This window comes from Melospiza georgiana, chromosome W, assembly GCF_028018845.1.
Source record: "Melospiza georgiana isolate bMelGeo1 chromosome W, bMelGeo1.pri, whole genome shotgun sequence".
NCBI lineage: Eukaryota > Metazoa > Chordata > Aves > Passeriformes > Passerellidae > Melospiza > Melospiza georgiana.
Window position 1 is genome coordinate 13,841,793 of NC_080464.1, and position 15,636 is coordinate 13,857,428.

Sequence of the window (15,636 nt, forward strand, 5' to 3'; positions counted from 1 at the left end):
CCTTAATTCTTACCCATAGGCATTCAACTCCATATTTGTAAGTTTCAATACCTATGGCATCAAAAGCCTCCTTAGTATAAAGGGCCACCCCTCCACCTCTTCTCCCTTTCCCGTCTCTTCTGAAGAGCTTGTAGCCCTCCAGTGCGGTGCTCCAACTATGTGAGTCATTCCACCATGTTTCTGTGATGGTGACTACATCATAGTTCTGCTGTTGCATCATGGCTTCCAGCGCTTCTTGTTTCTTACCCATGCTGCATGCATTGGTATACATGCACCTCAGCTGGGCTACTGATTTCTCTCCTAACTCAGGCTTACCACCCTTGGGCCTGCTTCCAGACAGCCCAGATGCATCCCCTTCCCCCTTCAGACCTAGTTAAAAGCCCTCTCAACAAGGTCTGCCAGTTCATGAGCTAAAAATCTTCTTCCCTTAACAGAGAGATGTATCCCATCTGGTTCCAGTAGAGCAGGTGCCGTAAAAGTTGCCCCATGATCAAAGAATCCGAAATTTTGCTGATGACACCAAGCCTCGAGCCACTTGTTAATGATGTGAATTCTCCTATTTCTTTCATCATTTTTCTCTGCCATCAAAGGGACTGACCAGAACACTACCTGTGCCCTTGTCCTATTGACCACTTGACCCAGTGCCCTAAAGTCCCTTTTAATCGCCTTGGCACTCCTCTTTGCAATCTCATCACTGCCAGCCTGGAGTATCAGCAGTGGGTAATAATCAGAGGGCTGAATCAGGCCAGGAAGTCTCTGAGTGATATTTCATATCCGGGCCCCAGGGAGGCAGCAGGCCTCCCTGTGGGATGGGTCCGGTCGACATATGGGGCCCTCTGTTCCCCTCAGAAGGGAATCACCCACTATGATTACCCTTCTTATCTTCTTGATGTTAGAGGTAGTGATCCATCTTACAGATGAGTCATAATTGGGAGACTCACTGGGCAGATAATTTTCTTCTAAATCATCTGACTGGCTCTCTAGATCCAGGGCCTCATACCTCTTCTGAAGTGGCACCTGGCATGGGGATGGGGGTCAGGAGGAATTTTTTTATTATTACCTCCCTGAGCAGGGACCCATTTCCACTCCCCTTCATCCACCAGGTGCCCTTCTATTTCCTGAGAGTGAGAGGCATGAGTCCTCTTACTCTTGGTGGGCCTCCCTTAAAGATGTAAGGGCTGAACTCCACCAGTCTATTTCCCTTTCACTTTCCCTGATACTCCTTAATCTTTCAGCTTCCTCCCTAAGCTCGGTTACCAGCGAAAGGAGGTCGTTCACCTGTTCACACCATAGGCAGGCCTCCTCCACAACACCCCCCGAAACCACCGATAAGCTCAAACACTCCAGGCAGGAATAGGTCTGTACAGACAGATCTGTTTTGGAGGGCTCCACTTGGTCACATACACTTGTACCAGCCACAGTTTTTGACCGTGTTAAAACCATTACTAGCAGAAAGCCCAAAATTAAGCAGCCAACAGAAACACCTCAAACAACACACAGCACACCTTATTAGCAAGAAAACCTGCAACCCTGCCTGCTTGCCCTACCTGCACGAACTGCTGTGCAAACTGCTATGACCACACCCCAGAGCCATGCCACGCCCCTGTTTGCCCACTCCTGTTTGCTGTGCTCCCCAGAGGCCTCTTATAATCAGTCACTCAGGAACAAAAGAAGCTCCTCCTCCCATTCCTGAATGGCTCTCAATGCAAGCAAATCCAAGCAAGTTACCTGTCCAGCTAGGTTTTAGTGTTAGTTTACGAGGGTCCTATGAAAAACACGTTCACTCTCCTGTGAAAATTTAAAAAGTTTAATAAAGGACAATAGGAGACAAGGACCATAGAGCAAAGGTTATTACGGCTGGGTGCATCTTGGCACTGAGTCAAGACCATGTTGTCACCTTAGGGGATACCCCTTAAATACCTTTTCCATTACATAATCCTGTTGCATATTCATAGACCCTTATGCATATGCAAAAACTAATTTACATTTTCCATGAACTATTTTACATGGCCCATCCTTGGGTCTGTCTTTTTAGAGCATGCGTGTTTCTTGGCTGTGGTTTTGGTTCTTCCTTATCACTTCCAGTTTGGGCCTTGGTCCACACTGTCTTCAGACGGTGAGTGCTGATAGGTGGCATATCTGTAGCAGGTGTCCTCATCCTGTGTTCATTGAATGTTATCCCATCCAAGCAGGCATTTTAACACAAGCATAGCTATTTCACTACCATGTCTAAGCTTAAGTAACAGCAGAAACACAAACTATATCTTTATAACTAAGTTACTTAACACCACACATATAAAATCCATTTTAATATCTGTGAAAAGCCAATATTATAATATGTATCTATAACAGTCTGCAGGAGATGGAGCTTGGGCTGTTGCAGGAGTGGTGGGTGCGGCACGCATCCGGGCCACCCTAGCAGCACCGTGCCCCCACATGTCTCCTCCCCCTGCTCTCACCACTGCTTTCAGCCCATATGGGCTTTTCCCATGCCCTGATCCCTGTCCCCAGGGTAGGAGAAGGGCACTTGGTAGACCCCCCCTCCCCCCAGGGTGGATGGCGACTTTCGGTGCAGTCAGGGTTGGTTCAGGGCGTTGTGTTAGGCTCTGGGGTTTTTGGGTCACTGCTGGGAGTGAGTGCTGGTGCTGGGGCTGCTGGTGCCTCTGGACCTGCTGAGAAAGTGGCTCACCGCTCACCATTGTCCTGCAGCGTCGCCACGTGGTCGCAGCCATGCACTTGGTACTGGGCTCTTGCCGCAGCGATTATGCAGGTTCCGTCTCTTGCCGCTTTTGCTGCCATCTCACTCATCTTTGCAGTTTCCCATCGCCTCTGTCGCTGCTGCTCCGCTTTCACAGAGGACAGGCAAAGGGGGAAAAACAGTGTTAGGAGGGGCCCTCCTGCATTGGGGGACCAGGGGCCACCCTCTGGCCCTCCTCCCCTAGTCCCGGCAAACTCACGGTTGTCCACTGATGGTGCAGAAGGCATCCACACGGCCAGTGCTATGGTTGCCAGGAGACAGGGTTTTCCGGTGGTGGGGCTGCCGGCTTCTCTTCTGGTTTCTGGTGCTGTGATGATGCTTCTGGGGTCTGGTGAGTGCATGGGGTGGATTCCTGGATGCCATGACAGAGGCGATCCTGGCTGCTGCCTCCATGTGTTCAGCGTGCTATCTCTTTTCCCATGGGATGCTGTCTGTGCTCTGCTATTTTGAGATGATTTGGCTGTCAGGTCCTGCGGCACATGGCGACGGCCATCTTGGGTGAGTGACTCACGCGCCATGTGCTGACCACCATCTTGGGTGATCTGCGTTCAAAGCGCATGGTGTCTGCCATGTTGAGGTTTTTCTGCAGGCTGTGTCCACAGTGCATTACTGGTGGTAAGGGGCGTGGAGCCTAAAGATGGCTTTTTCAGCTGTGGTATGGGCAGCATCTCTCCTGCTGTTTCTGCATCCCGTTCAGCATCTAAGTGCCCCAGCCAGTTTGAGATAAACATCAGGAGTTTTAAAATGTCCATAGTGGCTTTCAGAGCTTATTGTTCATATTTTACTCCTCATTGAAGTAAGGGAAAAGGTCATATCTTAATGACTTCTTGTTCTTTTATAGAGATAAATCTTCCTGTTTCTTTGGTGGGATTTTCCTTCTATTTTTCAGCTTTTTTGCTTCTTTGGCTCTTACACCATCTGGATTTCTAGCTTTACCAGCTTTTCTGTCTTTTGTTTCACACAGCTCTTTAGCTGTCCTTTTCTCACAGTTCTGGCTGTTGCTAGCTCTGGTTGCATTTTCTCACAGCTCTCTGCTGTGGCTCTCTGCTGTTTTGTCTCGTTCCTTTTCTCATGGCTTAGTTCCTTTCCTCACATGGGGTCACCAATTGTCGCAGTGTTTGGGGACGGAGAGATGACGAACATCGGGGTTTTCATGCAGCAGAGAGACTTTATTGGTGTACATAGCCCTTTTTATAGGCTATCCAAAAGACTCTGTGTTCGAGTCTTAATTGTTAGCACCCAGCTATTGAGCAATAGCTACCTGTTTGCATTCATATCTGAGACTAGGCTCTGTAGCCAACCCCTTCCTCCTCTTATAAGGCATACAGTCCATCTTATGCCCTAATACCCTGGAGGATGTTATCAGGGATAAGTCATGGAAGAAATAAAGAACACTGCCCCACCTGTTTTTAACAGCTTATGAAGATGGTGATAGAATACATACTTTTGATTACATCTTACATTGTAACCTAAGACAATCTTGCTCTCAAGGTGAGATGTTTATTGTTAGGTCAGGATCTCACCTCTCTGGATAACTCCAGAGATAACTGGCTACCAGACAGATGTCTGGCCTAGGTTATCTCACCAATTCATGTGAGGGGGAAAATGCCCTGAGTTATGCACCAGCAGATAGACAGAACAGATAAACTCTTCTGTGGCAGACCGCAAGTCCTTCTACAGAGAGCATCCAGAGGAGAGCTGTGAAGATGGTGAAGGGCCTTGAGGGGAAACTGAGGAGTGGCCAAGGTCACTTGGTCTGTTCAGCCTGGAGGAGACTGAGGGGAGACCTCATTGCAGTCTACAACTTCCTTGTGAGGGGAAGAAGAAGGGCAGACACTGATCTCTTCTCTCTGGTGCCCAGTGACAAGATCTGAGGGAGTGGCCTGAAGTTGTGTCAGGGAAGGTTTAGGTTGGATATTAGAAAAAGGTTCTTCCCTCACATGGTGGTTGGGCATTGGAACAGGGTCCCTAGGGAAGTGGTCACAGCACCAGTCCTGACAGACTTCAAGAAGCGTTTGGACAATACTCTCAGGCACATGGTGGGATTCTTGAGGCTGTCCTGTGCCAAACCAGAAGTTGGACTTCGATGATCCTTGTGGGTTCCTTCCAACTCAGAGAATTATTCTATGATCCTATGAATTCCAAATTAATGAGATGTTTCTCATTTTAACAGCTTCTTATCCTTCTGGAGCCTTTGATTGCCTTGTCAATTGTGAAGGAACACAAACAGTACCTTAACTGCCATCTGAGTATGAAAATGGGTCAGTGTCATGAGTGGAGTGGAAGCTTCAGACAAAGTTTATTAAAGAAGCCCTGCCACTGAGTCACAACGTGCCAAGAAGACCCCCCTTTGCTTTCAAAACTCCTCAGACAGAGGAGCCTGAGCATGGCATCTTAGCCTCAGACTGTCAACAGTTTGGGTTTTGCAACTTTTTCCTGCTAGTTCTAATGATGGCAAATCAGATATATTTGTATAAAAATTAATTATTTATTAAGACAAATGAACAGACAAAAGATAACCGATGAAAGATCCTAATCAGAATTACTGCACAGTATAAAACTAAAAGAACTACTAGTAGATTATAGTATAACATAAAAGAGTGCACTATATCAAAGTACCTATATTAAAGCTAGCAAAATAAATAGTATTGATTAGGAGCTGAACATAACTTACCACTGAAATGACAATAATGTAAACAGATTCCTTCACTTGATCTCTTGGAAAGTTACCATGAAATAGGTGTCCCCACTCATGGGAGAAACTCCATCCATTTCCAGGAAAATGTATAGAACATTTCTGCTTTGTTGAAGTTTGGTGTGGCTTTTACAGTTGTAAAGTGAGTGTCTGTCAGCCAGAAATTCAACTTATCTTGTCAAATCTCACTTCAAAAGTAAGATGCTTATCGGCAGTTGGGAGAGGCCAGACCAGTGTTAACCCCATGGTGCCAAAATAACTCACTACAAGACAGCTTGTCCTGTTCGAGTTATCTGCCTGGTTAACAAACAATAGATAAGCTCATGTGGGTAGTGAGATGCCTTGCTACAGTCAGATAAAAATGGTGAGTCACAGCTCACTGAACAAGAGGTTAGTCACTGAACACCATCATAGTGATGCCACTCATGTCTCTTTGGATCTGCATCACTCAAAGCAAAGTTACAAATGAGTGTTAGAGGAATGCTTCAGATTGTTATACACAACTGGAAACCTTACTTGTAATTCCAAAAACTTAGACTGGAGATCCAAGAAAGTGAGTGCAATTTATTTTGTGTGTTTTCTAATACTTCTTCACGGCAGCTCAAGGAAAGCAAACCTGTAGTCTGGCTGCTTGGAGATGGTTGAGCTTTAAGTAATTCTGCCTTATGAGTTTGCAGGATGCCTGAAGAAAGAGTTTAATCCTAAAATACTTTTTAAATACCACCTGAGTGACAAATATAAAGAACAGATGGAGGACCACGAAATAAGTCTGAGGCTTCTCATTGGAGTGATCACAAATCAGACAGCTAATTAAGTTATAGTGCCTTGTTTCAGAAATCAAACTTTCTATGCTAAATAATCTTGAGCTATTTCACTGTTTTGGTTCAAGTGGAGTGTCTAGACTTTAGGCCACTTTGCCCTTGTGACCACTAGTGTATAATTGTGGCTTCCCACTTATATGCCAATACTTGGATTTAACTTCAGCTTAGCTGCTCTAAAGCTGGGCTATTTTAAAAGCTGTTTTGAATATGATAAAAAAGATGGATCTTTTTAGAGAAATAACAGAATACAATGTTCAGGAGAGAGCTTCAACTTCCAATTGTGTAGCGATAGTCTTATCACATGGAGAGCTAAAACATTGGGTGTATTGACTTCAAAATCTATTCAGTTGTTGGATTGTTGTGTGTTTTGGGGTTTTCTTTAGTAGTTATGAGCTAAAACATTAAAAAAAAAAAAACAAAACAAAACACCACCAAAAAACCAAAAGTGAGGCACTGAAGTCCAAACAGATTCAATGTGTGATCAAGCAACTTCCTTTTTATTGAGTCACCTGGTATAGTTTGGGCATCAGAGATAAATAGCTCCCAAATACAGAAATGTGAGTCTTAATTGAATGCATTAAGCTTGTAAGGTTTTTTTATACAATTTCTACTTTTGATCTTAGGTCCTTTCAGTTATCTTGACGATGTCCCATTTAAGATAGGAAACAAATTCAAAACCCCAGCAAAGGTTGGATTACCCATTGGTTTCAGCCTGCCTGATTCTTCTCAGCTTGTCAGAGAAGCCCAGGTAAGTGATGTGTTCTGCCTTTCTGCTCTCTTCCCCCTGGTGCTGTAAACTGAAAGTAGTCACAGTTTAGACATGTTCAAATGCTAGTCTTGACGGTCCTGTAGTGTCATTTTGTATGCCAGGCAGTAGTTGCAGAAGATCTGTTAGAATGTATAGAAAAATTAAAATATGATAGGTTGTGCAAAAAGCTTCTACTTTTAAAAGAACCTAATAACATTTATTTTAGCATATCTACTTCAAAAAAGTACAGCATTTTTGTTGTGGAGTCCTGGTTTAAAAGACAGATGTTTGCCAAGGAAGGTGGGAACCTTCCCGGAATGGAAAATATGACTCCCTTCCCTCCAAATTATTATAACTTTGAAATTACGTCACTTTCAGGCAAGGATATGCAAAAAGGAATAACATTTCTTTACTAGAATATATTTAACAAGATAAACAAACAACAGCAGCAACAACAAACAAAAACAGAAACCAAATAACAGCCTTCCCTCATCCATCAAACAATTTCCTCTTTTGTGTCGTTACGACCACAACCAGCAGGAGTGCTGATGGGCCCTGGCGAGGTGACGGTTTCAGTGACTTTCTTGCAGCCAGCAGAGAACACTACCGGGTCCTGGTGAGGCAGGACAGGTGCAATGATTCCCCCCGCGGCTGCAGGGGGTGCTGTGGCGCGAGCACAGCATCCTCATGGCAATGGCAGCTTGGGCAAGGGGGTAGACGGGAGATGACTCCCATTGCAAAACTCACAAGGAGCAGCCAGTCTCAGTACCCCTCTGGGTGGTGAGCTGAACTGGAGCACTAGCCTCAGAGCAGTGGGCTGGAATAGCAGAGGCAAGCAGACCTGGGGCAGCAAATCAAAGTGTAGCAATAACCCTGTCGCGGTGGCAGAAACAGTGAGGGCTGGGTGGATCTGTGGGGGGGAGGTCGAGCTCAAGTGTAGCAAAAACCCCGGAGCAGCGGGAGGCAGGCAGGTCTGATCAGGCAGCAGTCAATGTCAGCAGCCATTACAAACAGCAAAAAAACCCCCCCAGACTCCGGCAGCAAACCACAACGCAGCCCCATCTAGGGAAAGAGAGATGCCCACTCCCCACACCACATGCTCTCCCCTCTGATTGCCAAGAGAGCAGGGGCTGAGCCCAGCCTCTGACCCCCAGCCAAGTTTCATCTTCCCAACAGAAACCCCCCAGTCAGAGCAGTCACTCCCCAGCTAAGAGACTGCAACAACTGCACCCCTTCCTCTCTCCTCCCCCAGGACCATTTCAATGTTATTCCAAGATGTCCAGCTAGGCCTTTTGTCTCTTAAATACCATTCATTCATCATCTCTGGGGCAACAAATGGGAAGAAAATTTCCTGAGAGAAAGAAAAGGAAAAAAAAAGGCCTAACCTCTAACAGGTGTAAATGTTGCCCTGACTAAATCTGAATAGCATTTTTAAGAGGCAAAGGCTAAGAACTGATACATCCATGCTATGGTATATTTACAGAATCTTGTTTGAGGGTATCAAGTGTTTATATAACCATATTTTATGTGTTCTCACAATTGTAGAATGAAGAAATAAATTTTCAGTTCTTGTTTTTTGTGGAGTTCTGAGTGGGAATTCTTTTCCAGCTTTAGGGTAAACAGGTTACAGCATGGTACACAGATGGCTTCCAGGTCTTTGAGAAGCAGGTCTTTCTTACTATAAACTCATAGTAGCATAAATTCAATGGCTTTAAAGCAAATGTTGAAAATCTAATCTCCAAATGCAGGTTATGATACAAGAAGTCTAATTGAACTATATTTTCTCATTTTGGATTCATGATTTTCCTTGGCAGTCCAAACTGATGTTTGTTTTCATTTCAGTTGGACAGATAGTTCTGCTTTTTTTCTTCTTTTAATTTTTTTTTCTGCCCTGCAACTCATCCACTGAAGAACAGACTATCTCAATTACCCTACATCATGGCTTTTTCATTATAACCATTAAATGAGTACCTGATTACCTTAATATACATATTTCCACCCAGTTAAAGTGGTGTGGAAGAGCCAAAGGCAACTAGTGTCATATTGCCGGCTTCATTGTGCTATGTTTCTATTTTCCTGCCATGCTGAGGCTCAAGTATAATATGTCCAATTGGACTGAAGTATCCTGCGTAATAGGATGCAACTATGTAGAATACGCATATTGCAGTGCAATTTGACTTTTTTTACACCTGTAGTGAGAGCTGTTAAAAAAATAAAAGTGCAAGGAAGCAAAATTACCCAGAACTATATATTTTTATATAAATACACCCTTTTTTAATATTTAAAAAAATGGTCAGTTTTGGTCCATGTATATAGTCATACACACACACACACACACATACACACAAAACCCTGATAGCTCTGCTCAGATATCAAAGAATGTATAACGACTAGTCCTCAGTACTTCTGCCAGTGATTTGTTTTTCAAAGTTGCCTTGCTGATAAATTATGTATCACGTCTCTTGGAGTCTTAGAGCTAAGGAAATGGAAAACTGTTATGCAGTGAAGACAACAGGTCTCCAGGATCTCACTGGAGCCTGCTATAGGATAAGATGTGGTGCAAGACATAGCAAGTCCCAGAAAAACTTAGTAGAAGCCTAGCAAGCCTTGCTTGTTTGTTGCTCTTTAGAGACAGGAATTTATATGACCAAGCAGTCCCATGGCAAAAGCACTCCAGTTATGTGCCATTATCCTGGCAAGGGTATCCTATAACTTCTTGTGAGTCATGGGTTATATCTTGGACTTAACTTGTAGGCTGTGTTTTCTGAACATTTTTTGGTTATTTAAAGAGCATTTGAGGTTGTTCATTCTTACTAAGATGATAAAGCTTTAAGTAAATTTAGTCTGTTCAGAATGTTGTCCTTTCAACCAGGCCACTACTATAACCAGTAAACTGATAGTGAATAGTTTATAAATGCCTTCCTGTGCTAACTTGGCCCTGAAGGAGCTGATGTTAAATGGGAAAAGCTTGTGAGATCTTGTCATGCCAGTAACTGCATCAAAATTTGCTACTGCAGTTAGTTGTCATCATCGGTGTAGCCAGTATATGCCCTTTGCTGGTGAGACACTGGCACTGAACTTATACCAATACCTCTTAAACTAGTGAGTATAAAACTATAATATGAAGTCCCTTAGAAATATATTAGGGAGAACTGAGTAATGCTGTATAGGTCTTTGGATGAAAAAAAAATACTCTGCTGTACTCGTGAATGACTTGTGGAACTTGTGGACAGGAGGTAGTTCAGTGATGCTAAATCTGGGTATGGCTATCTAGTAGGCTTGCTACATCTGTAGTCTTGGTGGGAGAGGGTGGGAGAGCTGTGAAACTGATAAACTGATCTTGGGATGATGTCCTGGTTTAAAGGACAGGTGACTGCCAAGGAAGGCAGGAACCTCCCTTGGAATGGAAAAAGTGACCTCCCCCCCCTGCTCCAAATTATTATAACTTTGAAATTAAGGGAGTTTCAGACAAAGATATGGGAAAAAGAATACAGTTTTTACTAATATATCATACACAGAATCACACACAGAATCACTAGGTTGGAAGAGACCTTCAAGATCATCGAGTCGAACCCATTCCCTGACAGAGCAACTAAACCATGGCACCAAATGCCACAAACAGTCTTTTTTTAAACACTTCCAGGGATGGTGACTCCACCACCTCCCCGGGCAGACCATTCCAGTACTTTATCATCCTTTCTGTAAAAAACTTATTCCTAATGTCCAACCTAAATTTCCCTTGGTGCAGCTTGAGACTGTGTCCTCTCATTCTGTCAGTTGCAGCCTGGAGAAAGAGACCAACCCCCACCTGACTACAACCATCTTTCAGGAAGCTGTAGAGAGTGATAAGGTCGCCTCTGAGTCTCCTTTTCTCCAGGCTAAACAACCTCAGCTCCCTCAGTTGTTCCTCATAGGGCTTCTGTTCCAAGCCCCTCACCAACCTCATAGCCCTCCTCTGGTTGTGCTCAAGCCTCTCAAAATCCTTCCGAAACTGAGGGGCCCAGAACTGGACACAGTACTCAAGGTGCGGCCTCACCACTGCCGAGTACAGGGGAAGGATGACCTCCCTGCTCCTGCTGGCCACACTATTCCTGATACAGGCCAGGATGCCGTTGGCCTTCTAGGCCACCAGGGCACAATGCTGGCTCATGTTCAGTTGGCTGTCGACCAGTACCCCCAGGTCCCTTTCTGCCTGGGCACTGTCCAGCCACACTGTCCCCAGCCTATAACACTGCAGGGGGTTATTGTGGCCAAAATGCAGGACTCGCCACTTGGACTTATTAAACGTCATCTTATTGGATTCCATCCATCCATCCATCCATCCATCCATCCATCCATCCAACCATTCCAGATCTCTCTGGAGAGCCCTCCTACCTTCCAACAGATTGACACATGCTCCCAGCTTAGTGTCGTCTGCAAATTTACTAATGAAAGACTCAATGCCCTCATCTATGTCATCAATAAAAATATTGAACAGAACTGGCCCCAGCACAGACCCCTGACGGCCACCACTGGTGACTGGCCACCAGCTGGATGCAGCACTGTTCACCATCACTCTCTGGGCCCAGCCATCCAGACAGTTCTTAACCCAGCAAACAGTGCTCCTGTCCAAGCTTCGGGCTGCCAGCTTCTCCAGGAGTATGCTGTGGGAGACCATGTCAAAGGCCTTGCTGAAATCCAAACAGACAACAGCCACAGCCTTTTCTGCATCCACCAGGTGGGTCACCTGGTCATAAAAGGAGACCAGGTTGGTCAAACATGACCTACCCCTCCTAAACCCATGCTGGCTGGGTCTGATACCCTGGCCATCCTGTAAGTGCTGCATGATGATACTCAATATAAACTGTTCCATTACCTTACTGGGTACTGAGGTCAGGCTAACTGGCCTATAATTACCAGGATCCTCCTTCCCACCCTTTTTGTGAATGGGTGTCACATTGGCCAGCTTCCAGTCATCTGGAACCTCACCAGTGAGCCAGGACTGTTGGTAAATGATGGAGAGCAGCTTTGCAAGCTCATCTGCCAACTCCTTCATCACCCTGGGATGGATCCCATCTGGTCCCATAGATTTATGAACATCCAAGCAGCTCAGCAGTTCTCTAACTGCCTCCTCCTGGATAATGGGGGAACCATTCTGTTCCCTGGCACCATCAACCAACCCAAGAGGACAGTTGTCCTGGGGACAAGCTGTCTTCCCACTAAAGACTGAGGCAAAGAAGGCGTTAAGCACTTCTGCCTTCTCCGCATCTGAAGTTACCAAGTTCCCTCCCTCATCCAGTAGAGAACAAAGGTTGGTCTTACCCTTCTTTTTACCATTAATATATTTGTAAAAACATTTTTTATTATCCTTTACCAATTTGCCAAATTAAGTTTGAACTGAGCTTTGGCCTCCCTGATTTTTTTCTACATGCTCTAACAGCCCCCTTAAATACTTCCTGAGAGACCTGACCCTCCTTCCAAAGATGATACATCCACTTTTTATTCTTAAGTTCCTTCGAAACCTCCTTGCCCATCCAGGCTGGATGTTGGCCCCATCGACTCATCTTTCGGCACATAGGGACAGTCTGTTCCTGTGCCCTCAACATCTCTGTTTTGAAGCACGCCCACCTTTCCTGGACTCCTTTGTTTTTAAGGATTACTTCCCAAGGAACCCTCTGAATAAGTCTCCTAAAGTGGCCAAAGTCTGCCCTCCATAACTCTAATGTAAAAGTCTTATTAACGTTCATCCTGATTTCATCAAGTATCAACAACTCTATAACTATATGATCACTGTGCCCCAAGCAGCCTCCAACCACCATATCTCCCATCAGCCCATCTCTATTTGCAAACAACAGGTCTAGCATAGTCCCTCCCCTGGTGGGCTCACTCACCAGCTGTGACAATAAGTTATCCTCCATACACTCTAAAAACTTCCTGGATTGCATACATATCTGTATAATAAGGACCAAAAAACGACCACAACGGCAGCAATAAGAAACAAAAACATAACCCCACTAACAGCTTTATCTTGGCTGCAGGCACTTCCCCTTCAGTGCATTTATGCTCACAGCCAGCAGGGATGCTGGTGGCTCCCAGCTGAGCAGGGCAGGACAGGTGCGATAATTTCCCCCCAGCTCCAGGGGTCGCTGTGGCATGAGCTCAGCTGCCTCTCTCCATGTGGGCAATGGCAGACGCACAAGTGGGAGAGATAGAAAAGGGGTTTCCTTTACAAACTCACCACAGGCCTGGTGCCCCTCCAGATAGAGAAAGGAGCTGTAGCAGGAACCTCTGAGTAGCGGCTAGAACAGCAAAGGAAGGCACACCTCAGGGTGGCAAACAAAATATAATAGAAAACTCCACAGCCTTAGCAGGAGCCATGGCGGTCAGGTGGACATGGGGTGCTGGGTTAGCGTGTACTGGAAAATTCTGGCAGCACACATTTCACAGTCATGGATAACCTGAGAAATACTGTCCATGGTTAAATTCACCCCTCAGTCTCATACCCACTTATAGGTGGCATCCCTACCATGATGGCCTGAGGCATCATGGGCCCCATCGAGCTAGGAATAACTCATCCTTGTGTTACCAGTCTATCTTTGACACCTGTATCTTTGCAGCCTGGTCTACCTGCTCATTATTTTGGTGCTCCTCATTAGCTCTACTCTTGGGGACATGGGCATCTACGTGGTGGACTTTCACAGGTAGCCTCCCTACCCTGGTAGCAATGTCTTTCCACTCTTCAGCAGCCCAAATTGGTTTTCCTCTACACTGCAAATTAGCCTCTTTTCACCTCTCCAGCCATCCCCACAGAGTGTTGGCTACCATCCATGAATCAGTGTAGAGGTACAGCTTTGGCCGCTTCTCTCTTTCTGCAATGTCCAGGGCCAGTTGAACGGCTTTGAATTCTGCAAGTTGGCTTGATCCACCTACTCCTTCAGTGTCCTCTGTGACCTATCGTGTGGGGCTCCATATAGCTGCTTTCTACTTCCGATTCATCCCTAATATGCGAGAGGAACCATAAGTGAAAAGAGCATAGCGTGTTTCCTCTGATGGCAGTTGGTTGTATGCTGGAGCTTCTTCAGCCCATGTCACTTGTTCTTTTTCTTCATCCATGACACCAAAATTTGCACCTTTGAGCCAATTTGTAATTACTTCCAAAATCCCAGGGTGATTCACTTTACCTATACGGGCGCACTGTGTGATAAAATCAATCCACTTGCTCCATGTAGCACTGGTGGCATGGTGGGTAGAGGGAACCTTTCCTTTGAACATCCATCCCAGCACCAGTAGTCAGGGTGCCAGGAGGAGTTGCGCTTCTGTACCAGTCACCTCTCAGGTGGCTCTGACTCCTTCATAGGCAGCCAAGATTTCCTTCTCCGTTGGGGTGTAGTTGGCTTCAGACCCTCTATAGGTTTGACTCCAAAATCCTAGTGATCGGCCTCGAGTCTCCCCAGGCACCTTCTGCTAAAGGCTCCAGGACAAACCATGGTTCCTGGCTGCAGAGCAGAGCATGCTCTTCACCTCTGGTCCTGTCCTGACTGGGCCAAGGGCTACTGCATGAGCAATCTCCTGCTTGATCTGGGCAAAAGCTTTTTGCTGCTCAGAGCCCCAATGGAAATTATTCTTCTTAAGGGTGACCAGGTAAAGAGGGCTCACGATCTGACTGTACTCAGGAATATGCATTCTCCAAAAACCTATGGCGCCTAGGAAAGCTTGTGTTTTCTTCTTATTGGTTGGTGGAGACATTGCTATGATCTTGTTGATGACATCTGTAGGAATCTGACGCTGTCCATCTTGCCACTTTACTCCCAGGAACTAGATCTCACAAGCTGGTCCCTTAACTTTGCTCTTTTTGATGGCAAAACCAGCTCTCAGAAGGATTTGGATGATTTTCTCTCCTTTCTTAAACACTTCTGCTCCTGTGTTCCCCCACACAATGATGTCATCAATATACTGTAGATGTTCTAGAGCTTCACCCTTTTCTAGTGCAGTCTGGATCAGTCCATGGCAGATGGTAGGGCTGTGCTTCCACCCCTGGGGCAGTTGGTTCCAGGTATACTGCACTCCCCTCCACATGAAAGGAAACTGAGGCCTGCATTCTGCTGCCAGAGGAATGGAGAAAAATGCATTGGCAATGTCTATAGTGGCATACCACTTTGCTGCCTTGGACTCAAGCTCATACTGGAGCTCTAATATGTCTGGCACAGCAGCGCTCAATGGTGGAGTCACTTCATTCAATGCACGGTAGTCCACAGTCAATCTCCATTCTCCTTCAGATTTACGCACAGGCCAAATGGGGCTGTTGAAGGGTGAATGGATTTTGCTGACCACCCCTTGGTTCTCCACCTCTTGGATCATCTTATGGATGGGAATCACAGCATCTCGAGTTCTTCTATACTGTCAGTGATGCACTGTGGAAGTGGCAATTGGTACCTGTTGCTCTTCCCTCTTCAGAAGTCCTACTGTAGATGGATTCTCGGACAGTCCAGGCAAGGTGTTCAATTGCTGGATGCCCTCTGTCACTACAGCTGCTATCCCAAATGCCCACCTGAGTCCTTTTGGGTCTTTGAAATACCCACTTCGGAGATAATCTGTGCCCAAAATGCATGGGGTCTCTGGGCTAGTATTGTTTTTG

The 15,636-nt window shown here is 45.6% G+C and overlaps 1 protein-coding gene across 1 annotated transcript in view; it reads left to right on the plus strand.

Annotated features, from left to right (window-relative positions):
• The first annotated feature begins 3,237 nt into the window (after positions 1 to 3,237).
• LOC131095422 (ubiquitin-associated protein 1-like) overlaps positions 3,238 to 15,636 on the plus strand; it is a 34,794-nt gene continuing 22,395 nt past the window's right edge. The window contains exons 1-2 of the mRNA XM_058043120.1: positions 3,238 to 3,256; positions 6,898 to 7,022. Of these exons, the coding sequence (XP_057899103.1) occupies positions 3,238 to 3,256; positions 6,898 to 7,022 (144 nt within the window). The remainder of the gene's footprint in view (positions 3,257 to 6,897; positions 7,023 to 15,636) is intronic.